General features: G+C 44.6%; 1 protein-coding gene across 9 annotated transcripts in view; it reads right to left on the bottom strand.

Annotated features, from left to right (window-relative positions):
* The window catches only part of BANP (BTG3 associated nuclear protein), a 153,083-nt gene that overhangs the window by 57,025 nt on the left and 68,982 nt on the right, over positions 1–27,076 (bottom strand). For 7 of the 9 annotated variants that reach the window (XM_014536667.1, XM_014536666.1, XM_014536663.1 and 4 more), the window contains 5 exons: positions 17,565–17,804; positions 11,183–11,350; positions 8,257–8,387; positions 5,854–5,925; positions 2,658–2,696 (listed from right to left, as the gene is read on the bottom strand). In XM_014536667.1, coding sequence (XP_014392153.1) covers positions 2,658–2,696; positions 5,854–5,925; positions 8,257–8,387; positions 11,183–11,350; positions 17,565–17,804 — 650 coding nt within the window. The remainder of the gene's footprint in view (positions 1–2,657; positions 2,697–5,853; positions 5,926–8,256; positions 8,388–11,182; positions 11,351–17,564; positions 17,805–27,076) is intronic. The other 2 variants (XM_014536669.1, XM_005862515.2) reach the window with 1 other exon arrangement.

Raw genomic sequence — 27,076 nt, forward strand, 5'->3', positions numbered from 1 at the left:
CAATTTGGTTCTGATTGGTCAGTTTCTATGCCAGTTAGCATCAAAAGCTCCATCTCCTAGGCAGCCATTGGCTCCTCACAGTTGATCGAGATTTGGTTCTGATTGGTCAGTTTCTATGCCAGTCAGTGTCAAAAGCTCCACCTACTAGGCAGCCATTGGCTCCTCACAGTTCACCCAGATTTGGTTCTGATTGGTCTGTTTCTATGCCAGTCAGCATCTCTGGGCCTATCTCCAGGCTTGATCAGAGAGGTGGGGCTCATCAGCAGCCCCCACAGAGGCCTGGAGAGAAACAGAGGCTTGGCTGCTGGTGAAGCCCAGAGAGAAAGAGAAAGGCAATGGCTGATCAACAGCTACCACAGAGGCTGCAGATCAGATCCTCTCTCTCTCTCTGGGCCTGATCCGCAGCCCCCTCAGCAGTCAGTGCTAGGTCGCTACAGCAACCCAGCACTGACTGCAGGACTGACTTCCCGTGTTCAGTCAAGTCTTAGGTCAGTCGTTACAGACCCTGGGTTTTTATACATTAGGATGTGACACAGAAAGTGATCAGTGCAGTAGTTCTACTTATTTTGTAGTAAGGTTGCTAAGAGAAAGAGTCAGTGGGAACTCGGAGGCAGACAGGCTGGAACAGACATAAATCCACAGTAAATCCCTGCTCGTGTGAACAGGCCGATGAGGCTTGGACAGGAACTTAGGAGAGGCAGCAGCACTTGGTGAGTGTGCAGAATGGGAAAAGCGCAGAAAACACTCGTTTGGGGAAGCTGCAGAAGATGGTTCTTCGGATGTGAACTCTAGGAGCCTTCCTGAGCTAACAATCATGGATAGAGCTCATGTGCCTGCTATACCTATCCACAAAGCTGGGTTCTCTGCCTTCAAGATGTATTTGGAATGGTGTTGCCTGATTAGACACAATGACAGGATAGTAACATAATATAAACACCTGATTATATTTCAAAATCTCTAGTGGAATTTTGCTCAGGAATAGAGACAGAAACAACAGGGAAATCAAGATCAACAGACTTACTTTTCTCATCAATTAAAGTTCAGGCTATATCTTAATTAGGATCAAATTTCCCTCCCAGTATGAATACAAACCTTTAAATTGTCAAGAACAAAGAGAAACTACTGATAGTGACCTGTCCTTTCTTGCCCCAGCCCGATATCTCTGGCCCGACCAAGAGAAACATCATATTGAAGCTGCTGAGAACCAATTCTACTGTGCCTGGCCCACAACTTTATCACCGAGGCAACTCAGAGAAACTGTGGATTTTAATTTTTCATTTCTTTGGCTTTTTGGCTCTTTTCCATGGAAGCTGTTATATTTATATATTAATACTGCTTCAGGACACTGATTAAAACCTCATGTATATGTTCAAGAAGAAATTTTCAAACCAAGAAACTCCAATTTAAATAAGTGCAATTCTCCCAAGGCCCTCTGAGGGTTCAAGAGAAAATCCAAGGACTATAACTATCCTTTCATTTCCTAGTCTAGCAACACATGCTCTTCACGACTGGCTCATGGCAGACATGAGGCACTCATGGTGACAATGTGAAAACAGGTGTTTCAAAGGGGAGCGTGCACTTGGTTTTGAGAATAACAAGTATTATTATCTTGAAGTAAATGAGTTCTGTGTTTATGGTTCATGTTTTATAAAAAAAGGAAGATCATCCAGAATCTGTCATAATTATTCAAAGGTTACAAACATTACTTTAATAAAAACTCTTCAAAAGGACATGAAAAATTTATAGATATATCTATCTCACTGATTTCAGAGAGGCGGGAAGAGGGAGAGAGAGACAGAAATATCAATGATGAGAGAGAATCATTGATTGGCCACCTCCTGCACACCCCCTACTAGAGATGGAGCCTGCAACCTAAGCATGTGCCCTGACCGGAAATCAAACCATGACTTCCTGGTTCATAGATTGATGCTCAACCACTGAGCCAAGCCAGCTGGCAAGGACATGAAAATTTTAATCCCCCAAATTCACCAGCAATTTCACTAGATCTCAGAAAGCAAATCACTCCCTAGAAACCCTCACAGTTGGCACACTTGTCTTTGTGAAAACAATTCAATATCAAATGTATTCAATGATGGTCTCCGTTACTTTTGCCAAAGATTAGAAAAATTCCAGCAGTAGCTGGAGTTTGACAGCAATATCCTTGAACAAAACCTACCTTGTTTTTATTCTACAGCTACTGTACAAACACAATGATCAATAACATTTATGTCAATTTACAGAAAACAGTTATAAACAGGACTTTTGTCCAAGATTAGAAAAAGTCCAGCAGTAGCTGGAGTTTGACAGCAATATCCATGAACAAAACCTACCTTGTTTTATTCTACAGCTACTGTACAAACACAGTGATCAACAACATTTATGTCAATTTACAGAAAACAGTTATAAACAGATGTGGAGTTTCATCTACAATTCTAAGAGCTACCTGAAACTCCACAAAGAGGCAGATGCAGCCCAGAGTCCTGCAGTCAATGTGTCCCCACAGGATGTCCTTAGCCACCAAGTAAAGCCAGTATTTCCCTGGGGCTAATGCAGCTCCGCCCTCTGGCTCCCCACTCCTCGCTCCCTCCCTGTGACAATGCAGTGTCTGGGGATCTATTACAGCAAGCAGCATGGAGTGAAGGCAGGTGAGCACTTACCTGCCCATCCTGTCCCACGTGGTGTATCTGTAGATTGCCCTGCAAAATGGATGAAAAAAAAGAGAGATCAAGAATAAAAATGACTTCAAGACATAGCGGCAATAACTTCCCCATGCCATTCGTGAGTAACCAGCAAAACCACAAACACCAAGTCTACAAAAACTCAACCCTTGTAGAAATAAGCACTCAAAACAAAATATTTAAGCTGAGTTTACAGGTTACTATTTTTTCTTATAAAAAATAACAAACTAAAAACAAAACATTTTCACCCCTCCCCCGACCGCAAATGCAAATGTAATTTTTTTCTAATTTTTATTTTGAGACAAGTTTAGATTCACAAGAAGAATCAAAAGTGGTATAGTGAGAAGTCCCTGTACCCATCACCCAGGTTCCCCCATGGAGACATCTTACATAAGAATAGTGCATTATCACAAGCACAAAATTGGCAGGACACAATACAATTAACCAGACCACAGGCCTACTGGGATCTCACCAGTTGGAAATTCATTTTCACTTGTTTTAAAAAAAAAAAAAGTAATTGATTTAAGTTTGATAGGTTCTGCTAAATGTCTCTTTGCAGACACCCTTATTTTGACAAAATAATTATTTTTAAGTGAACAAGGTAAAAAGTTATTGTGATAAGACAATTGTATATTGTAACCTATTACAAAGTAATCATTAATATTATCAACAATGTCTTCTAATTCATTGCATTCAATTCCTAATGGAAACAAAAAAAATACAGGATTATTTAGACAAGAGGGATTCAGCTATGAAAACTGAAAAAGGGGACAAAATTGGTTTCAAAAGTTTAAATTCAAGAATTATTCTTATGCCCAGTCCCAGTGGCTCAGTGGTTGAGCATGGACCTATGAACCAGGAGGTCTCAATTTGATTCCTGGTCAGGGCATATGCCCAGGTTGCGGGATTTCCTCTCTGAAATTAATAAAAAATATATTTTTTTAAAAAGAAATACTATGATTCTTTTAGCAAAAATAATATTAAAATGTATGTTGATTATTTCCTTTTACTATTATATCAATTTTCCTTCTTTTCAAATGACTACCAGCAAATTAAGCATTCTGACTAAGTGTACCCGCCTTCTAGATTTACACTTCTTAATTGTCGTTTGGCCATCCCTTGTCTGTATCTTAAAAAATTAAGCCTCCCTGCCCTTCAACAGGACACCCCACTTAGTCTGCAGATTTCCTGCACCACTCTGCACATTTCCCGTGGAACCCACATTAGGGTGAGGAGCCAGCAGACTTTCCACTCACCATCCAGCTCCTTAACTCTGATAGTCAGACCTCTCATGGCCATCTCCAAGTTCACTGCCTGCTGCTCTCCTTCCCCTGCCGCAGCTTCAGCCACACCAACGTGCTTTCTCTCACTCCCTCGTTTGGACACATGACGATTACTGAATTAATTACTCCTATGAATGAATCAATCCCCTCCTTTGACCAGGTATTTAGTGCTCCTCTCATAGGAATTCATTCAGCCACGTATCCCTGTTCTCCCCTGAGAAGCCCTGCTTATCTCTTCCCTTTGCAGGCTGGGCCCACGGACAAATCTTCAGGGTCCAAATGAAAGAATTTCCCTAAGAAAGTATCCCAGAGCCCCTCTCCCATGAGTCCTCTGTTCTCTGCACCAGCAAGTGCTCATCACTTCCGGCCCTCCTAGCACACTCATCTCAGTGCACTGTGGGGAGCCACTACCTCACATTTTCACACAGCAGCAATAGCCTGCACAGCAACCTGCACAGACTGGGAGCTCAGCAAATGCCTCACACACGAGTCAATAAGCAAATTACCACCACCTCCCCCTCAGCCCCTGGGTTCTGGAAACTGAAAAGTCAAAGGGGCACAAATGCCTTATCTAGTTAAAGAAAGCAGCCTAGCATGCCGCTAGAATGTGAGCAGAAGTGTCCACAAAGCAGCTCTGAAAAGCCATTAGGCACCATTAAACTAGTCAAATGCTTCCCTCCAAAGGTTCTCCTGAAAGGCTCTTTGACAAGTTAGCACTTGCACAGTCGCTGCTGGATCTGTACCTGCTTTCGCCGTTGGTGTGTGAGGAAACCCGACACCATGTAACAACACACCACAGTGCAGGTCTGCACAAAGCTGGTACTATCTTCCCAGCCTAGAAATAAGTATGTTTTTAGCTCCCAGTCCATGCTGCCAGGGGCACACCGTTCCACACCATGCTTGGCCAGCAGAGCGAGTGTGCACTGCTCGGCAGCCACAGGCAAAGTCAGAGAAAGACAAGTACACTGAGTCTACTGATGCTCTCTTGTGCTGTAGGAAACGATCATCAGTGTTCCCCTAACAGGCGGCCAACAACCACCCATGCCCTGGACAAGAAGGCTAGAAAGACAAGGTCGCCCCTGAGGGGCTCAGAGAATATCAGCACCATGACCAGCTGGCCTCACCTTCCAATAACACAGATGGTCTACCTGACCTTCACGCACTGACCCCCTATGGCAGCTGATACACATATGCAACAGCACTTGTGCAGCTGGGATGGACTCCCTACATTCTGTCTTTATCATGGATTAGAATTAATGAAAAGTAGAACACCACCAGTGATTAGAAGCCTGGATCTCATGAACTTAAGGCAGCTGAGGCAATCCTAGGAGTGGCAGGAATGGGAAGAACCATGAAAAGATGCACTGAAAGCTCACAGGACGTACACCTGCGGTCTCACCAGTTCCCAATCAACCCACAACGTGGGCACTGGTCTTCCAGAGACAGAGCCCAGGCTCATGAAGGTGAGGAGAACCTGTGAGGTCCTGTCGCAGGAGCAGGGCCCCACCTCCTGCTCTTCCCACTCTCCATGCTGGGGAACTCCCTCGGGCAGGAGAGCAGGGCCACAGCCATGCTGGGAATTAGATCTGCATCTCAGATGGGAAGGCAGGAAAGCAGGATGGGCAGGGAGAAAAAGGGTATTTGGAGGTCAGCTCCAGACAGAAGCAAAAACTGGATATAGCAAGTGTTGACAAAGAAAACTAGACTGCCCATATAAACCCGCAGTGCAGCAAAGGCAGGAAGACAGGCAGGGCCAGTTTGTGCCCAAGGAAATGAGAGTCGGGTGGTCAATGCTGGACGTCGTGTTGTCTGGGGATTCCCAGTTGTCTGCCCCATTTGACAAAGATCAGAATGCAGAAAGCCCACAGGCAGTGCTGATGGCCACGACTCACCTCGCTGTCCTGCGTGATCTGCACCTGCTCCCCTTGAGGCACCTGAGCGATGTGGAGGTGACCCTGTGGGATCCGCAGCGAAAGAAGACAACAAGAAGCATCAGAAGAAAATCAAAACCAGAGGAAACAAAAAACACTTTCTGAATTTTTTGTTCTTAACTATCTGCTCACAATTCAAAAAAAGACAACTAAATCCTGAATAGTGTAATATAATATGTACATAGTATTAGCTACTTAATAGCCTCTTGAAATTAAACTGTTAGTATATAACACATACAGAACATTTTGCAGTAATTCTTAAAGAAGCAATGGAGCCTAGGAAAATTCTGTTAAGTCTTTAAATCTGCTTAAACTGAACAAGCAAATTTCAGAATATGAAGAACATATAGAAAAAAAATGGAAACAGAAATTTCTAGAAAATTAGAATTACTTTTTTTAAAAAAATCATACTATTAACTCAGAGTGATCAGAAACTTTGTGTGCCCTAATCGATTTGGCTCAGTGGATAGAGCGTCGGCCTGTGGACTGAAGGGTCTCAGGTTCGATTCCAGCCAAGGGCACATGCCCAGGTTGCAGGCTCAATCGCCAGTGCGGGGACATGCAGGAGGCAGCCAATCAGTGATTCTCTCTCATCACTGATGTTTCTATCTCTCCCTCTCCCTTCCTCTCTGAAATCAATAAAAATATTTTTAAAAAGAGACCCTTTGTGGAACTACCCGGAAGGGTCTCCCAGAGATCTGGGAATGTGGCATGGCTACAGAGCAGTGTGGGATTGTGGGGAGGGGACTTGTACATGTGCATCTACATCAAAAACAGGTCAGTCAATATTTTTTAAATTAAAGAAACACATGACTAAACAGCTGGAATAGACACTAATAAATACATCAAAACATCCAACTATACAATGCATTTATGTTTATAGAAACAGGCAGATAAGTAGTTCCAATAAATCTTAACTTTGCTCAGTGATACTGCTCAGTGATATGAATACCCATGGTTGTATTTAAAAATTCTATCTTGCCCTGGCCAGTTTGGCTCAGGGATAGTGTCGGCCTATAGAATGAAGGGTCCCAGGTTCCATTCTGGTCAAGAGCACATGCCCAGGTTGCGGGCTCAATCCCCAGTAGGGAGCGTTGATGTTTCTACCTCTCTCTCCCTCTTCTTTCCTTTCTGAATTCAATAAAAATATTTTTTTTAAATAAAATAAAATTCTATCTTAATAAAAATGAATATTAAAGTAAACTACTGTAGAAATTTCTATTGATTTCATTTTACTATGTCTATGTGAACCCTGTGTCCAACTTATTCTGAAATTCTTTCACAAAACTTTCTTAAAGAGTAACTGCCTTTGTGACTGTCAATTAAACAAAGAATTCACTTCTTTTAACTGCTTCATCTCCTCTGGAAGAAAAAGTTCATTAAAAGTCCTCATCAATACTTTCTGGAAGCGCACCCCTTTCCAGGCAGTGTAACATCAAACTGAGACAGGTGACATCAAACTGAGGTCACCCTTGAATGGGATAGGGGTTCCAGGAGAAAGCCCTGGTGATGCAGATGTACAAAAAGAGTCTAGCCGAAACCGGTTTGGCTCAGTGGATAGAGCGTCGGCCTGCAGATGGAAAGGTCCCAGGTTCGATTCCGGTCAAGGGCATGTACCTGGGTTGCGGGCACATCCCCAGTAGGAGATGTGCAGGAGGCAGCTGATCGATGTTTCTCTCTCATCGATGTTTCTAACTCTCTATCTCTCTCCCTTCCTCTCTGTAAAAAAAATTAATAAAATATATTTAAAAAAAAAAAAAGAGTCTAGGCGTGACTCAAACATCAACACAATCTCAGGGGCACACTGAAAACATCCCGTTCTCTAGCAAAGTTCCTGCCCCCCACACCTTGGCTACAGGACCCACACAGAGCCACAAGGCTAAGTGAACTCACCGCTGAGCTAACTGCCCACACAAGCTCAACGCATGTCCCACTAGCCAAAGGAAATGCTACACAATAACTAAGGTGACCAGCTTTTTCATTGATCCCAGAAGGAAATTACTTTTTCTTCCCCCAGTAAAAGGGCACTTGTGTTTCCAAAGTGAGAAAATAACTATGACACATCTATGACGCCTCCCAGGAGGACAGGCAGCAGTATGCACCCTTAGAGCTGACAGTGACCAGCGGGTGCAGCACAGCCATGAAGGGCCCTCGACAATGTCAGGGTTACCCAGTAATGACCTTCCTTTTGAAATGTAAGAGTTCTCACCCTAATTACTTTTACTTTAACATGCATTTTTCCCTCATCCCAAACTATCCATGTGATCCAGAAACACAGGGAGAACTGGTCTTGGTTTTCCCAATCCCTGCCACACCCTCCCTTCCAGTTCATTCATGGAGACAGGCTAGTAGAAAGGTACATACTACTTGGACCTGTCCATCCTCTCCAATCTGGTGGATCTGGACCTGTTGGGCGTTGGCCAGGGCATAGTGCAGGGCCTGCGGCTGGGGCTGTGGTATCTCACTGGCGGGTGGTGGCGTGCTCATCAGGCTCTCTGTGGGAAAACAGACGGCTCAGCATCAACCCAGGTGACAAGCGTAGGTACACACATCCAGGCTGCCTTCTCTTCCCCAACCCCAAACCCAAACCCAAACTCCCACAGAAGAGGGAAATTCTTCATTCTGAAATCCAAGTCAACATGCCCCAACAGAGAGCATGGCATTTTGTAGAGCTTATCAGTAATTAGGGTTAGATAAGAAAGATTTCTGACCTGTAGATAGAAGGAATCTAAAGAACTGACTATTCACCAACAGACTATTCACATCTACTTATTTAAATGAAGTTTCTCAGGATATATATTGACAAAATGAAAATTGTAAAAAAAGTAGATATTAAACTCTGTTTTCAATCAGCAATAAGTAGTATTTGTCCTTGGACAATTAAACTAACTAAAGAAAAAAGCTCCACTCACCTATTTAAAGATACCCCTCTAATAAAATTTTACTTTCTATATTTAATCCCAAATGATTTTTGTTTTGATAATGTGTATTAATTTTAACTGTAAAATCTCAATCAGATAAATTTTCTTAAGTACTTTTACTAAAGAAAAGCTTTTCATGTATTTTTTAAATAATTTAATGATGAACATCAAATTGACATGGTATATTGAGTCCCTGCATGTATGTTTTTTAAAGTAATATAGCAGCCCAACTGGTGTGGCTCAGTGGTTGAGCATCAACCTATGAACCAAGAGGTCAACACATGCCCAGGGTTGGGGACTCGATCCCCAGTAGTGAGCGTGCAGGAGGCAGCTTATCAATGATTCTCATCACTGATGTTTCCCTCTCTGAAATCAATAAAAATAAATAAATAAATAAGTTAGTAAGTAAGTAATACAGCAGTATGCCAGAAATTACATCCTTTTAAATTATTTCAAAGTATAATTAAAAATTTTAGGTGTCAACATTTTAAAATGTCAACTTAAAAATATGCAAAGAAGAACACTTTTCCAAATTTCTTTAAGAGGGTAATGACCAAAACATTTAAAATCCACTCTGCCAGTTAATAAGAGCTATATAGCTAAATAGGTTCCTAAATAATTTCTGCTCCAATGTTAATAAAAATCAACTGATTTTGCTGGTTTTCAAAAATATAATCAAAAGGAATGACAGTCCCCATAGTTCCAAAAAACCATAGATAGGATTTGTGTGTATAATTGTTCCCAAACCTAAGATTCAAATTATTGAATTTACCATTTAATCAATAGCTCCCTATAATTATACAACATAAAGACCACTTTAAATTCATGTTTTGTAATTTATATAGATATCAAAGTCTAGTACAAAAACTTGCATTTGTGACTCTGTGATCAAAAACAGACCAAGATCTATGGCAAGTGACAGGAGACAAGCATGGTCGGATAGACCCGAGGCCAAGGGATAGTGCTGGTGCGGCTCTGGAGCACAGTGCCCATCGGAAGAGACTGAAACAGAAAGGACAAGCCACCCAATGGGCCTCCTCTCCTCCCTGGCCTGGCTCTTCTCTATGTCCAGTGGAAAACCAGCTCCAAGAGCTGGTTCCCTGCAACTCTAAAATATTGGGCACTAAATAGATGCCTACCTAAGGTCTTCATCTCACCAATGAGACCTGTGGGGGGGAAATGCTGAATTGTATTTTAAACAATAAAATGTGGCCATCTTAAAAGCAAGCACATATAAAAATGTATACAGTACTGCTAGATAAGAGAGAGCAACTCAAATGTTTTAATAAATTGATTCTTTTTAAATGCTTTGAAACTAGTGGCTTTATGGTTTGTGTTCAAACTGGCAGTACTAACCTTGGCTCAGAATTTTATTTATAGCATTTATTTGGAAGTTCCTTTGATGTCAGCTGATAATTCAAAAGTAAGCAAGACACTCCAGATGGAACTACTACCAATAATAAGATCCTGGTTTAGTTACATCTTACTGAATTATTTCTGTCACCAGAATAGCCTTACATTATCAGATTTGCTTTGTTAGGCTGAGTATGCAAAAAGAACAATGACAAAAATTCTAGAAGTCCCTTTAACCACCTATTTTGCTTTACCTAATTTTAGCCAAGTATGCAGTATATTAAAATAGAGAACAATTAAAACAACACAAATTTAAAAAGCAATGTGCTTTTCTTAAAGTTTTATTTTAAAACTTGAATATGCTCTATGCTTCTCTCAAAACTAATTTGATTCCAGCACTCACAAGGAGGAAGCCCCTGGCCTCTCCAAAACTGAGCAGGAAGGCGGCACTTGCCAGGGTTTATTAGTAGGAGCATGAGACTAAATATAATGGCTCAGAAAGACATTGTTCATCCTCTCCAGACAAATGAACACCTGAAGGCAAGGGAATATAATTATGCTCATCTCTCTCCTGGGTTTTTTAAAAGCCCACCTTGAATGCCACCCTCCTCCTTACCCATCTGTGTTACTTCCTACTCCAAACACCTCGAACGGAGCAACATGGTACATAACTCGGCAGAGGGAGGAAGTAAAGGAGCTGCTCAGCACAGCGCATGGCATGTCCTGATTGAACCGTCCTTCTGCCTCAGCCCACACCGCATCAGTGAGTGGTGGCCCTGGTCTACATGCCCTCTTCTATTGCCAGCGAGAGCCTCAAGTGGGTCAGGTTGTGGCTCCCCACTGTCACAGAAGCAGCATTTTCTAAATAACTTAAGCTGACATGTGTGCACAGAGTTAAGGCTTGAATTGCTAGTATCCGAGGGGCAGCTATAGATTCGGCAGGTAAGGGGCCTTATTCAGGACCACCCCCCAAGTCCTGCAAAGCAAACTGCTCCAGGCTGCTTCCCTAAGTGTACCTGATGCACTGTAAGAGGAGGAGGATGGCGTTCTCCGAGAGAAGCTCTTGACGGCCAGGCTCTGGCCTCGCTGTTTCCGCCGCCAGGCTGTCCGGCATTTGGAGTCGATGCTCTGTTTGATTCGGTACCAGTCAGATTCCGTGATTCCAAATTTATAAAAGAGGTGACCTGGAAGAAAATGTCCCAAATAAAAACACCATGAGGTGAAGGCCTTCCTTTTGGGTCCTGGCTGTTTGGGAGCAATTTGAACACAAAAATGTGATTGGAGCTGAGAGCCCCTCCACTCCCCCCGCAGGCATGCTGGTTATATGTTATAAATTCTTTTCATTTATTTAAGTTTTAAATAACTCTGACTGGACCCACCCAAACCAGATGGAAATAAGGTAACAAGGGAGGTGGTGAGGCTCACAGGAGCTTCCCAGATACTCCACAAACTTTTCTCTCTCCTCTAACTTCCTTAATGTCGACAATAAAATCAAAGATTCCAATAATTTTATCAAAACTGTTTTTCCAGCCTCCATCTCTGTTTATTTATGTCTTCCTGGCTGCCTCCCTCCCTTCTTTCAAGTCTTGGCTTGAAGAGGACCTCAATTATCCCACCCTTAACCAGTCCCTTTGACCCTAAGGTCCCTCCCACCTCCACTCCTGTCCTCGGTCTCTAACATTTTAGAGAATTTATATATTTATTGTGTTTACTCTTTGTTTCTCTCACAGACACAGGGATCTTTGTGTTGTGCACCCATGTATGCCAAGAACCAAGACTATCTGGGCCCATAGTAAATGCTTCAACACTCGATGACTAACTGGTGACTACAACTCTTCTTAAAACATCTCCATTGCAACTTGAGTCTGCGTTTGGCTTGTGGAACTCTCCATGTGTCTCCATCTGCCGTCCCATCAGAATGGAAACTCCCTAAGGGCAGAGGTGATATTTTACTCCCTAGAGCAGTGGTCGCCTACCTTTAGGACCTCACAGACCACCAGTGGTCCACAGATCACCGGTTGGCGACCACTGCCCTAGAGCCCCCACACCCAAATAGAACTGAACTGCTAGCCACAGAGGGTGCATGTAGTCTTGCAGTCCAGTAGTTTAGCCTGCACTTAACAGAGCATATTACTGGCACCCACATTTGTTAACCTCTTACATCACAGATAGCTCTCAATATGTGACTGAATGACATTCAGAGACCCCCTTATCAACAAAGAGGAACCCAGTGACATGGGAGGCCATTGAGGAGTGGGTGGCAGATGGAGACCATTCATTGCCAGCCCTGTCCACCTCTCACTAGACCATACCACCTCTTCTTTATGCTGAATCAACAGAAAGTAAGGTCATGAACGTGGGAACTACAAGAAATGCTTCAGCAGGGTGACCTCCTCTCTAGCTGGCTCATGCAACTTCACTGATTAATGGGAAAACAAATGGATGAAATTCAAAAATTGAATAATAAAAAGATTAAGCTAAAAAACATCCTGTTTCAACTACTAAGAGCATTAAGTTAGGACCATCTACTAAGAATTAACTTGATGCACAATTCCTAAAATCTGTCCCTCTCAAGACCAAAATACTACAAATAATCAAAACAAAGGCAGTATTTGTTCTATTAAGTATCAAAAGTTTCTTTCATCTTGGAAAGACATTTCTGGAGGTTTTTCTATGAGCATATGCTTAAGACATCTTTGACTCTAAATGTAATGAAAACCCAAATTTCTATAATCTAGATTTAAAAAATTGAGGGAAGGAGGGGTAGGATTTATAGGATCTGAAAGAACAACAACCTGAGGTAGTTTTAGCAGCACTGTAATCCTCATGCATAAAAGGAAATACATAAATGAAGCAGCATGAATCTTTGCTTTCTGATATTCAGGTCATCTCTAAAATAATCACAGAATCATTCATCAATACCTACTGAGGGATTGCTACATGCCAGGTATGGCTTTAGGTGCAGGGGATGGCCTCACGAAGTTCCAGGCTAGTGACCAACATTAGTGATAACAAAAGCCAACCACTGCCGTAGTTGCAGAAGAAACAAACATTAGCTGTAGTTGTATAGTCACTGGAGAACTCAACTCCTGGCTGTAATTACAGGGGAATGCAACTATCAGAACTACAGTTATGTATCTACAGGAGAACCCAACTCCTGACTGTAGTTACAGGGAGTGCAACTATCAAAACTAGAATTATGTAGCTACAGGAGATCCCAACTCCTAACTATAGTTGCATAGTTGCCCAACTATAACTGTGGTCTCCAAGACAAGAAAAGAAACAGCAACCACACACAGTACAAAATATCTTTTCTATATGTATCTATATCTCTATCTATCTATCTATCTATCTATCTATCTATCTATATCTACCTATCTATATCTATATTTAAATCTATATGTAAAAGCCTAAATAACCATTATGGCAGAACGACCAGAATGACCAGTTGACCAGTCGCTATGATGCGCACTGACAACCAGGGGGCAGATGCTCAATGCAGGACATCCCCCGAGGGGTCCCAGATTGCGAGAGGGCACAGGCAGGGCTGAGGGACGCCTCCCCCATCTCCCCCCACAGTGCACAAATTTCATGTACCGGGCCTCTAATTAGGTTATATGCTTCAAGAGAACATTCTAGCACTAGCCGGTTTGGCTCAGTGGATAGAGCATTGGCCTGCAGACTAAAGGGTCCTGGGTCCAATTCCAGTCAAGGACACATGCTTGGGTTGTGGGCTCAATCCCCAGTAGGGGGTGTGCAGGAGGCAGCCAGTCAATGATTCTCTCTCATCATTGATGTTTCTATTTCTCTCTCCCTCTCTCTTCCTCTCTGAAATCAATAAAAGTATATTTTAAAAAAGAGAGAGAGAAACATTTACAAACCATCCTCCTGTTCTCACACCTTCACATTCAAGGAAAACCAACTGAATGCCTCAAGGGATAAATGAAATTATACACAATTTTAAAAACTTGTCAGGAACAGAAAATATATACAAGACACACACAGATATATAAATATAAGAAATGAGCATAAGCATGAACATATAAATTCAACTTTGTAAAAACCAATTTGCCAGTGAAAACCTGGCTCACATCCTTTGACAAAAAAAAATATACATTCATGTAGTTATATATTATCCATTTTTTAATTCTCCTAAGACATCATATTACATAATTCCTTCCAAAAGCAACTTAAGACTCAAATGCATGGCAAATGCCACCCTGATGACTGCCAAGAAAAACTAACTAATGAATCAGCAACACAAATGTTCCCCTGCTGAGAGCCCTAGGGGGAGCGACAGGGGATGGATCCAATGGGGCAGTGGAGTCAGCTCTGCCCTCAAGAACCCTTGGCCATCAGCAGGCAGCTCCAGGAAGGAGTCCTGATGGCAGAGGATGCAGCCCCCTGACCTCACGTACTGCTGGATGCTGCTGTTCTGACTTTTCCTAAAGCATTCTTCATTTGAACTTAACTGGTACTTCACACTTGTAAAGCATTTTATCTCATAAGAAAACCTCATGAAATAAGAATGCCATTACCCTCACTTCAGTTACAAGCTGAATTATCAGTTAGGAGTGAGACCCGGCTTTAAAGTCAGGCCTCCCAGCGCCCACCCATGTGGAGAAGAAATGGTCACAGCATAAACCCCAGGAGTGCTTCATTCTGTCCCTCAACAGCATCCAAGAGACCCCCTGGGGGGACACTCAGGGGACCAGGGAGAAGATGACATCAATCTCATGCCACAGCCTCTGCTTGTATGACTCCCCACCACTAGGCTATCACCCTGGCTGCCCTGTGGAGGAGACACTGCTCAACTCTAAGGCCATTTCTGGTTCGCTGCTGAAGGGTACTTGCACAGGGTCCCTGGGGAGCTGCAGAGCCATCTCACCCGAGGGTGAGCCAAATAGCTCTCTCAGCATCTTTGTGGGAGAGCTGCTCAGCAGGCAAGCCCCCAGGCCACTCCCAGAAAGACAGCCCCTGAGAGCTGGCCCATCTGCTTTGCTAACAAGCTATCGGGCCACCTCCTGAAGATCTGAGAGTCCGTCACTGTTAACTGCCTTCCCACTTTCCAGAATGCCCATGGTTGACAATGGTGGTTCAAATCACAAAAACAGATTCCCAGCTCTCAAATAATGAGCCCCACAGAGGGGCTGAGACACACTGTGGGAAAGAGGAACAGAGGAAATCAAATGAACAGAGACATAATCTCGCATCCCCGGTGGGTGGCAAGAGGCTTATCAGTCACAAAGGAATGAAAAACACTATCACTGCTAATGTAATCTCAAGTTCAAGGGGGGGGGAAAGAAGCAGAAAACTGAGTGCCAGCAATTTATTTCTTAAAATTACAGTCTTGACTTCATAGTGACTGGCCTAGAAAAACAACAGAAATCTTCAGCTCTCTGAGTGAGGGGAAACTGGCCAGCATGCTCCCTCATGCGGATGGGGTCAGCACGCCTTGCTGACACACCATGCACCTCGCATACCCAGTGTGTCCTAGCTTCAAGGCCAGGTCCACCCCTTCTCCCCAAGCAGTGGTGATCCACTGACTAAAGATAAGCACGATAAGTGACACCACTCCTCAGTTTATAGCAGGGGAGCCCGATGCCGCTGTCAGGCTCTCCAAGCTCAGAATGTGACCTCTCTTGGAAATACAATCTTTGCAGATGTGATTAATTACATTAAGATGAGGTCATACTGGAGAGCAGTGGGCTCTACATCCAATATGACGGATATCCCTATAAGGAGAGGAGACGAGACACAGGGAGAAGATGAAACATGTGACGACAGAGGCACAAGACAACAGGGCTGTGTGATGATGGAGGCAAAGAGAGAAGACGCCAGGTGACAATAAAAATACGGAGAAGACAGCTGTGTGAAAACAGACACAAGGAAAGACGACCACCTGAGAATTACTGAAGGTGTCCATGTCACCCAGACTCTGCAGAAACAGCAGAGAATTGGTTGCGCGTGACCAAGTAGCCAATGCCTACACTCGCCACTATTTAAACTCAGTGCTCAGTATTTAATCCATTCGTTCATTTGTTCAGTTTTTTGAGTAACAATCAGCAATACAAACTAAACTGGGCCAAAAAAAAAAAGGTCAACAAATACTTTTAACCTTTCAAAATTCCATCTGAATTTTAACACTGAGAAGGCAGCAATTTGCAATGGTTCCCAAATAAAGGAGCAATCAGAAGGTGGCCAATTTCCCCACCTGCAGGGAAATAGGACTTGCCTGTTCTGACGATGCAGTGCCTCCCCAACGCCACTCAGACTCCCAGTGGTGACTCCACAGCATGTCCATTCATCCCCACCCCATCCCCATCCCCATCCCTATGTGCTTCTGCTCTGAGTCCCACTGCCCAACTTCCCCACCACTGCTGTGGAACATTCTCCAAGCCTCTGTTTAACAACCTGTGTGTCACAGTCTGCACACACGTTCCAAGGCACCCCTCCAAATCATCAGCACCCCTTGCTAGTAGCCCTATGACTCCCTACGGGAACAGTGGCCCACCACCCAGAGGCCATCACACTGCACAATGCTGAGCCAATCCAGGCCACTCTCGGAGCCTTGGCACAAACACCGTTCTCCCTCAGGGTCTTCGCCATCAACCACTGCAGCGTGATCAACCGCCCTGTGACTCTTGGGGCTGCAGCTATTCACATATATCTGACTGCATACTGTGCAGTTGGAGCCACTTCTTGTTCATCTTTATATCCCAACAGCACCTCGCACTGTGGGTTACACTGTCACATACCATCACATGGTTTGTCACCATGCAAACCTACATGTTCTAAGGCTGCACACACATGAGTGCCATGCCCACAGATCTGAGTGGTGCCCTCTGCTCTAGGCATCATGCTCTAAAGCATGCATTGGCAGTCAGTTGGCAGACTTCTGTCTGCTTTTGAAAGTTAAGTTTATGGAACACAACCACACCTATTTGTTTACATTTGGTCTGTGGCTGCTTCAGAGCTGAACAGTTCACAACACAGACCCTATGCCCGCAGCCTAACACATCAACTACATGTCCCTTAGGAAAAGTCTACTGACTCCTGCAACACTGTTCATCTGAGAACTGATTAATTAATTCCCACCTGAGGGACTGATGTCAGCTGATTTCACATACAGTTTCTCAGTAAGCTACTCAAAATGATTCTCAGAGTCTGAAAGGCCCACTCTCCCTGTCTTTCCCATGGGCTGGGTACCAGGCAATACTTACTAAAGAAAATGCTCGACCCAGAAATCCCTCTCCTTGCTCTGTGACTAGTTCTGACGTCTTCTCCTACCCAATAATGGAGATCCTGACTCGTCCCAAAGCCCTACTTCACAGGCCCCACCCTCCAGCCAGGTCCTTCTTTAAGGAGGTGAGCAGAGAACAGGAAACCCACACTTACACCGGATCCCATAGATGGTGAGGGGGTCGAGCTGTTTCTTGCCATGCTTCCCCTGGCCCGAGAGGTTGGAGACGGCCTGCACCTCCCGGGGGAAGAGGTAGTCCAGCAGCGTCAGCGCCATCTTCTCTGCCGTGTAGCAGGTGGTGCTGATACGCAGCATGTCGGAGGGGACGATGGCGCAGCGCACCCGCATCTCGGGGTTGTTCTCGTCCCCCAGCCAGGTGCCGTTGGGGTAGTCCTCTGAAAGAGAGAAGGGGAGTCTCAGACAAGCTCACACCCTCCAAAGGGCCCAGTGCTCAGCTCAAATATGCACAAGAAAGATCCATGGGGGCTGTCGGCATATCGCTCCCCCAGCTCCCCCAAGTGTTGGCCAGGAAGACCGGGGCAATTCCTGTGGTCACAAAAGAGTGGTATGGGATCTTACAGTTGATCAACAACAGAAATAAGGACATCATTCTCAAAGGATCGGCCTGGGATTCTGTTGATCATCTCAGGACGATCAATGTAATATGTTTTAACATAAAAATGTTCTGCCTTGGAGACTGGCTTCCACAGGGCTAAGCCCACCTGATAACTCACAGAAGGCAGAGCGCTGTATGTTGTCGGCATGCTTGCCACCGACCCGATGGCCTGCCCAGAGCTCTCACAAGTCTGATAACAGGTAACTGTGGAGGCCCCATAGCGCCGATGACAATGCTGCTAAGACCCCACACACAGGCCTGTGTGTCTGGAAGAGGTGGCATCAGACAAGCTCTAGCCTCAAACCCTGGATTCTCTTTACAAGTCCAGCAGGACAACGAGCCTTTTAAAACTTGTGTTTGTTTTCAGCTTCGCCCTGAATCTGGAAGGGCAGCAAATCAGAGTGGCCTGAGAGTTACAACATCAGGGAAGAGAGAGAGAGGCCGCTCACAGAATACATTCGCTTGGGTTCTGGCTGTGAATCTGGCCATATTAGCGCAGGACAGCCACACGGAGTGTTCCGTCTCTGGGATGAGAATCAACGCGCAATCCTGTGTTTAGAGGACTCTGTGACTCAAGTCTCCACTTGGAACTGTTCCGAGAAGAGGCCGCTTGGAAGCTGAGCACATCCTAAGTGAGACAAACTATTTGCATGATGTAAGCTGTTGTTCTGACCTGCTGAGGAGTTGGGTGGCAGCCAGCTCAGCATGAATAAAGGGCTCAGGGGATGCTAAGCTTCCCACACTCCTCTCCACACTGAGTCCTTCCACTGTCTTTCTGTGTGATACCTTACCCCCTCTCCCTTGGCTTCCCAAGCAGTGAACCTGGAAGTATACAGATCAGAAGCACTTCCCGGCCTCCTGCTCAGAGCACCATGATCCCTCTCCTCTCCTCACAATGAAATTTCCTCTCCTGCCACTCATTCTTCCCTTAATCCTGTGGAATGCACATTTGTGGCTTTTACTAATAATGGCATGAATACTACCAAGCCTTGCGTCTACATGCCCCAGCCTTTGTTTTTCTCAAGGGTCATCTAAAATGCAAACACCCAGAACTCGACATTCATGTGTGGGAAGGGCCCTGTTTTCTCTACCTTGAGCAAGGCCACAGTGAAAGAGGGAGGACAGTGAGGGGCCAGCTCTCCCACCCAGAAGGAGAAGCACTTCACTAAGACCACAACTCAAAAGAACTACCGACTTTGCCTTGAAACTCAGCAGCTTTCCAAACAATCTCTTCTGACCCTAATGTGGAAGCAAGTTAAGGTACAAGATATAGTTACTGCACAAATACGCCACTGTGGGAGGGAAGGACATCAACAGGGAGAGTTAGAGCCTCCCTCTGGCTGGCCGAGATAGCAGAGGGACACAGCTTTCTGCTGAGTGTCCACTAGGCTTGGGCTGCCAAGTACTGTCACAGCCACAGTCACCACTGCTTCAAAATTTCTCATTCACTTTACTCTGAAGTGTCCTGATATTTACATTCCAGCTTCCATACACAGAAGAAGTCCTCAGAAAGGGTGGCCAACCTGCCTTGCTTTGCCAAAGGCCTGGGGCAGAGCAGAAAACCGAGTGGCGAGCTGTCTATGACTCATACACCCTGCCTCCTTCACAGGCGGCCTCTCCCAGCCATGCTCTTGAACCATGAGATTTCCAGGAACATCAGGCAAGGCGTGGTAACTCTGGCAAGATGACCCTTTGCCACGGGCAGACCGACAGTTGAAGGACCGTTTAGGGCAGTTGAGGCTAGGCTCCTGGCTCTGGCTAAGGCCAAAAAACAAATCACAAATCTAATTTTTGGAACTCAGAGTAAGAGGTGAGTAAGTAGTATCATTTCTCAGAAGCATAAATGATTTGAGAGCGGAGATACGGTACCATGACCATATGCTCAGATATATGCACTTTTCTGACCGTCAGTCAGCTACTATTACATTTAGCCATTTACAGAGAAACCAAACACACACATGACCTAAGTATGGAGGAGATGGGACTCTAGCGCAGAAGAACCACCGTTCATCAGTAGCAGTCAATCCATGAAGCAAAGCAGAGGGAGGGAGGGGGAGCAGAAGGCAGAGGGAGGGAAGTGGGAGGAACAGGAATGGGAGATACAGGAGGGAGAGGAGGGCTGCTATAGAGAAAAGGGCAGGGGCTAAAGCAGGACAGTCTTCTGGGACCAGGAAACAATACTTTGGTTCAAAACATGGTTAAAGATAGTTAATGGACTCAGTGGGACTGAATATTCATGCCAGAGTCCCCAGGACGGGATGCAAGGGTGTGTCCCAGACACGGTGACCTAAAGGGGCAGTAGGAGGACTTGGAGGACTGGAGGACGGGGGCTGGAAGGCCATCTATGCCTTCCCTGGGAGGCTCCCAGAAACAAACTCTGCCCCTTGTGCCAAACCCTCCAAAACACACCATACTGAGTTCCCATTAAATCAAGCCTGAGAGGGACATTTAGCACCTCATGACAGAGATCTTTGAGGAGTAGAGGCTCTGATTAGTGAGGAAGTTGCTAGAATGCAGGAATCCTGAGATCCTCTAGGTGGCTGGCTGCCTCACTAGCTAAAATGACAACAGGCCAGCTTCCCCACATCTGGTTCAGAATCACCTCCTCACTGCTCTGGGCCAAGCCGGAAGTGAACACACTGAAATTCTCGGCTACATCTCATGGACACCTGAGTCAGCCAGCAGAGCTGCCCATACTGAGCTGATGAGTGGAGAGGAGCGTGGATACAATGAACAGAGAAGTGGCAGCTGCAAGACAGGAAGCGTCACACAGCATAGGGGCAGAGCTGACCATTTCAGATAGACCAGAGCCAGCCTCAGTAAGGAGAGGATTGCAAGCGGCCACCCATGGGCAGAACCACAGAAAAGGTTCCAAAAGAAGAAGAATTTTACACTGGCCTGGGCTGGGAAGGTCCATGTGCTCTGGGAATGAAATGGAGCTAGTGTGACCAGAGCAGGAAGAAATGGGCAAAGAGGCGAGCACAGAGGACTGGACAGGGAGTGACACAATCTGTGCTGAGAATGAATGAAGGGGAGACGGGGCAACAGAAAGAGTACAGGTGGCCACTTCTGGGTTGTTTAGCAGTTCAGGAAGGACCCATGCACACGGGCATTAAATCTCAAGAAAGGACCTGTGGTGGGTGAACCTTCCCACATTCAAGCACCGATGCTAAGTGACTGTGAATACAGTCAAACCGAAGGTGGTATCTAGTGATACTGCGCATATTTAAGCTTAAGTGTTTGAGCAGGAGAATCCCATGTGAATCTGCAGTAAGGGCGGGCGGCAGCATCCTGAACCACTAGAGGTACTGGGCGATGCCACCCTGCCTCCCTGACAGCCATCAACACTGCACAGTGCAGATGTGAACTGGAGCTCAGCCTAACTACCAACACTGCCACAGACTGAGTGGCCTTTCTCAGGAATAACAAGTGAACTGAACTCTGCTTAGCAAGCTCCTGGTGTTTACATAACATATTTAAAGCAATGTAAACACTGGACGAGAGCTCAGTGTTGTTTTCCAAATAGCAAGTCAACATCTTGTCAAAGTGATACTGAGACTGTGTGTGTGTGTGTGTGTGTGTGTGTGTGTGTGTCTGTGTGGAATGCCGGCAGGGCAGCCCTACTCTCAAGAAGGGATGACAACTTGAGGTCTCTGTAAACTCACAGTGAACCTTACTTCTTACTCCCGCCTTCAGAACCAGCTTCCTACCAGGCTGTCCTCCATACTCTATCCTCTCCTTACACCATAGCTGTGCCCTCTGCACTATGAGGTTTCCCACTGGCACCGTGGCGCACAGGCCCTGCCCAGCCTCTCGAATCACAGGTTGGGGGGGAAGCAAGAGGGCTTCTGATGCTCAAATACCTGCACTAGGACCACTTCACCTTGTCCAAACCCTGTACTTGGCCCTGGTGCTGAACAGTGATATGCAGGAGAAAAAGCCATCCTTCTTCTAAGTGTCACCCACTGAAGAGCCTCATGGTTCCAGGAACAATCAAGAATACAAGCCCACAGCCCTGGCCAGCATTGCTCAGTGGTTATAGCATCAGCCCGCACACAGGTTTGATTCCTGGTCAAGGGCATATACCTGGGATGCAGGTTCAATCCCCAGCCCTAGTTGGGGTGCGTGCAGGAGGCAACCAATCCATGTGTGTCTCTCACATCAATGACTGTCACTCTTCCCCTTTCCCTCCCCTTCCATTCTCTCAAAAAAAAAAAAAATGGAGAAAATATCCATGGGTGAGGATTAACAACAAAAAAGAAAACAATGCCGCAGGACAGTATTGTAACTTTCCATTTACACAGATGCAGGAAACACACGTGTAAAGGCAGGTATTTTCAAACTGATTCTAGAGGAAGAATGAAAAAAATGACTTCATCTGTTCAACTTAATTCTTTTGAAGGCAAAACATGATGTTAAATTAACAAAAAAACTTACAAATGAAAGTTAAGCCTCTTTTTATGTAAAAATTACTCAGGGTTGCAAAAGGTTATATCAAAGGGTATGATGTGAAAGTGCAGTATACCCTCTCAGCTGATGAAGCGACTGTCCAGTGTGCAGCCTGAGAAACGTGAACTGGGAGGGCTGTTTCCTCACTGGGACCACCACAAGGAAGTCAGCTTCAATGTCCCACGATGACCCTACTCCCTGCTGGCACCTGCCTATGGACGAAAGCCAGTGCGCAGTGCTATGCAGACAGACTTCTGGAAATGTACCAGAATAGTCAAGAGGATAAACAGTGTCATTTTAAACTCCTACAGTAGTTGTTATTTCAGGGAATATTATTCACTCCCCCCCCAAAAAAGTAAATTAGTCTAAAAACTAACTTTCCTTATTTTCCCTCTTGTATCACTACAGAAAATAATGGCTTAAATTTCTCCTGTAATGCAGGAAATTATCCAAAAACTTTATTTCAATCTAATATCTCATGATTTTAGAAGGAATTTTATAACTTACTTATAACCTACTCATTCCTAACTTCACATAAATACCCTGTGAATTGCGGTGGTCATCTCTCAAGCAAGAAGTCTGAGCTAGATAGTCAAGAAATACAGGCTGCAGCAACTCTGACCAACACAGAGGTGAAAAATCATCGCCATGGGAACAGGGGACCCATCCCAGAGGGAAGAGAGGACCAGGACTCCACCATCACCATCGTGGGGCTCACCTCCGAGCTCCCTGGCAAGAAGACAGGCTCACTGGGTGCGCATTTCTCAGCCGAGTCATGCTGGTGCACCTGCTAACTCAGCTCTGCTCCTCTGGAAATACTCACCCCTAACTTACCTCCAACTCAGAGCTGGAGCCCAGTCTGGATCCCCACTTCTCCCCAGTAACAATGAATCATGTCTTTCAAATGGAAAATAAGACAGAGTACCTGCCCACATAAATATTTGAGAAATTTGCCTTTTGACAATTCAGAAAGGATATATTTATTTTACTAAAATTGCTTGGTCCGGTTTTGGCATCTGAAACAATAGAAAGATTCTAGTAGCTTTATTTGAAAACTACCAGTCAGAATGTAAGAAAAATAAACTTGCTTTCTATTCCAATCATTTAAATCTTCAATGAAATGAACTGGTACTTCTGAAAAACCTATTACAATGAAAACCCTTCAGCAGTAACCTGAATTTTCTTACCACTAAAACAGTTCAGAACACACATATTTGTTCTGAGGCCCATTTCAGTGCCAGGAAAATGAAGTGACCAGGAGAAAGCACTGAGGTGAAGAGGAGGACCACGTACATTCTCAAGGTCAGTTTAAAGCCAAGAAGCACAACCAGCTGCTGTTATGCTTCCTTCCCCACCTGTCGACATACACACACATTCCCCTGAGATCATAATGCACATTTCTGCCCACAATGCCAGCCGGCCGTGGGTCCCAGTCACACTGCTATCCCAGGGCCTAAACTTCAATAAATCTCTCTTCCAAGGACAAGAGGATATTACATGGGACAAAAAACAAGACAATATTTACTCAGCATCTACTATGTACCAGGACTTCACATCCATTATTGTAACTTGGGGGCTCTCTGCTAAGCTGACTCCATATGATGCATCCTCCCTCCTCCAAAGCAAATAGCAAAATCCAAGTCTGCACACATCTTGTGCGTGAAAGACCTCAGAAAGTACAAGGCTGGGCAGTCTAATTGCCTTCTAGCACCAACCAAGCTACCTCAACTCTTTCCAAAGATGACATGGCTTTGCCCGTGGTGTCCTGCCCCCCAGCCACACCAAACATCTCAAGAGTCATGGTGGTGTATGGTGTCAGCAGTTCTGATGCAGAAAGGGCGAGGGAGTAAATTCTGCTTGGACACACCTGTGGATTCCCATTATGCTGCCTCTCCTGGATGCCACCTCACCCTTGCTGAGAGCTGCCTGTCACAGCTGGTCCATTAGCTATTATTAAGACTATATAGTCAGTTCTTTGTACCCATGAGAGGTAACTAATGACCTATTTTAGTCTCTACCCAAAACAAACCAAAAGAAGTCAATACTTTATGATTCACTAAAGGCTTCAGGTTGGTTCAGAGACCCAGAACAGTGTCAATTCCACAACATGACAAACTTCATGTCAATCTAGTTCCTCAAGGTCAGTTCCCACCATCTCCAGGAAAGTCTTCAGAGAACAGATTCATGGTCATGAACTGGTGTCAGGTTGTATTTTCCATCTATACCCCAAAGTAATTTTCATCTGGCTTGTGTCAAGGCCTGCCCAAACTGTTTGTGAATTTCAAAAGCAGCATACTGCATAAAATAAAAGAAATAGTTCCAAATATGGATGGTAATACAGAATAAACCCCATAGAATTTGCTGAGTAGGAAATCTCAGTCCAGTGTCCTGAAACCTGTCAGGCTGCATTACTGTAAACATACATCAAGTGTTTCCAGAGCCAGGACATGGATTCACTGTAACTGAAAATAATTAATTTCTCTCACAGAGGTGGAGAGTAAGAATCCTGCGTGTAATTCATGAAACACTTTATTGTTGTACCACTTACAACTATCTGTTCCATAAAGAATCATGTGTTGGGGTATTCCAGGATCCTAGGGGCTATTTTTATTTATGTAAAAATAAAGCTACACTTTTCTCATGTCAACTCTGGCCATCTGCTAGCTAAATTTCTATGATGTCATATATAGATGCTTCAAAAAGATCTTCATCTCAACCATAAATCAGTGGAATACTCATGATGGGGAAGGGGCCAGGATTAAAAGAGAATGGGAAGGCATGGTGTGTCCTGAATCACATGAATGGCTACGTGCGGAGAGGAAAACTGAGAAGACAAGTGGCCTTCCAACAGGTTGTTCTTTCTATGAAATCAAGACTTTATAATTACATGAAAGAAAATTTGAGAACTTTAAAAATCTTTAAGATTGGCATTCCCCAAACTACAAATTATAGAGATTTCAATTTAGAAATGGTACATTCTACTGTTTTCTTTTTAAAATGCTTTTCTGGTATGGGCTAATTTTGCTTTGGTTTTTTTTAGTGGGATGTTTTAGATCAACAATTCTATTATAAAGATTTTATCAGTAATGCTCAAACATTTCTTAAAGTGAAAACACTATTCAACTATCCTTGAAGTAGTCGGCACCCTGAGTTCTCTGTAACTGGACACCCTGATGGCCTGATGGCTAACAACCACTTGAACAGAGGAAAAAGAAGACCTAAACTACAGCCTTGGCGTATCCTGACCTCATGATTCATGTCCTGCCCCAGCTTCCCTCTGCCTATCCTCTGTGCTTCTGCAGGCCATGGTGGGGTGCAGTTTAAATTATTGCACAATTCTTCTGCTCTTACATTTCCTCACTATCAATGATCTCATCAGAATCATAATTATGATTGCTACCTTTTCTGAAACATTTCTGTAAAAGATCTGAGTCTCCGCCATGTCCATGAGGCACAGGGGTGGGGAGAGTGGGGCCTTACTCATTCCAAGGCTTCCAGGAGAGCAGTCAATGTCACTGAGCGGGAGTCGGGGTGGGAGTTAAGGGACAGGACATCTAGTACAGCAAGATGACATGTGCTATCTGAAAAGACACAGATCACTGTGATATATTTCATTATTTCTGACATCTCCAATGTTCAGATCTCTCATGTTTCCCAAAGGAGTCAGGGATTAGAAAACGGAGAAGCCCTAACCGGTTTGGCTCAGTGGATAGAGCGTCGGCCTGCGGACTGAAGGTTCCCAGGTTCGATTACGGTCAAGGGCATGTACCTTGGTTGTGGGCACATCCCCAGTAGGGGGTGTGCAAGAGGCAGCTGATTGATGTTTCTCTCTCACTGATGTTTCTAACTCTCTATCCCTCTCCCTTCCTCTCTGTAAAAAATCAATACAATATATTTAAAAAAAAAAAGAAAAAGAAAAAAAGAAAGAAAAGAAAACGGAGAAGCCTGCTCTAGGAGAGTCTTGTCTACACTCGGAATCCAGTACACCAGACAACTACACACACCACAAGGCCAAAACTAAAGCCAGCATGAGCAGGGTCTGGATGGGCAGAATTCTGAGATGGCTCCATGACCTCTGTCTGTGATTATGTCGAGGGACACAAAGGATCCCACAGGTATCATAAAAGCCACTGAGTAGTTAGCCTTAGGATGGAGGAGAGTCTCAGGTGGGCCTGACCTAATCAGATGAGCCCAGTAAAAGCAGATTTTTTTCTGCTGGTGGCAGAAAGGGATGACAGAGATGTTAGGGTCATGGGGACTTAACATGAGAGAAATCTCCATTGTAAAATGAAGGGCCATGAGGTAAGAGCCAGAGCACAGTCTTGGGCCAACAGCCCATAAGAAAACGGGGACACTGGTCGTATAACTATAAGAGCACAATCCTGCCAACACCCTAACTGAGCTTGGAAGCAGATCTTCCCCAGCACCTCCAGATACAGGCCCAGCACGGTCAATGCCTTGACTTAGGCCTTGTGAACAAAGACTTCTGCCTCCTCAGAGCTGTGAGATAATAAAAAGTGCTGTTAGACCCACTATGTTGGTGGTTATGTGTCATGCAGCATAGAAAACACAAGTGCTTCTGTAAATTTAAAAAGAAACAAT

Source organism: Myotis brandtii, unplaced genomic scaffold (genome assembly GCF_000412655.1).
Source record: "Myotis brandtii unplaced genomic scaffold, ASM41265v1 scaffold165, whole genome shotgun sequence".
NCBI lineage: Eukaryota > Metazoa > Chordata > Mammalia > Chiroptera > Vespertilionidae > Myotis > Myotis brandtii.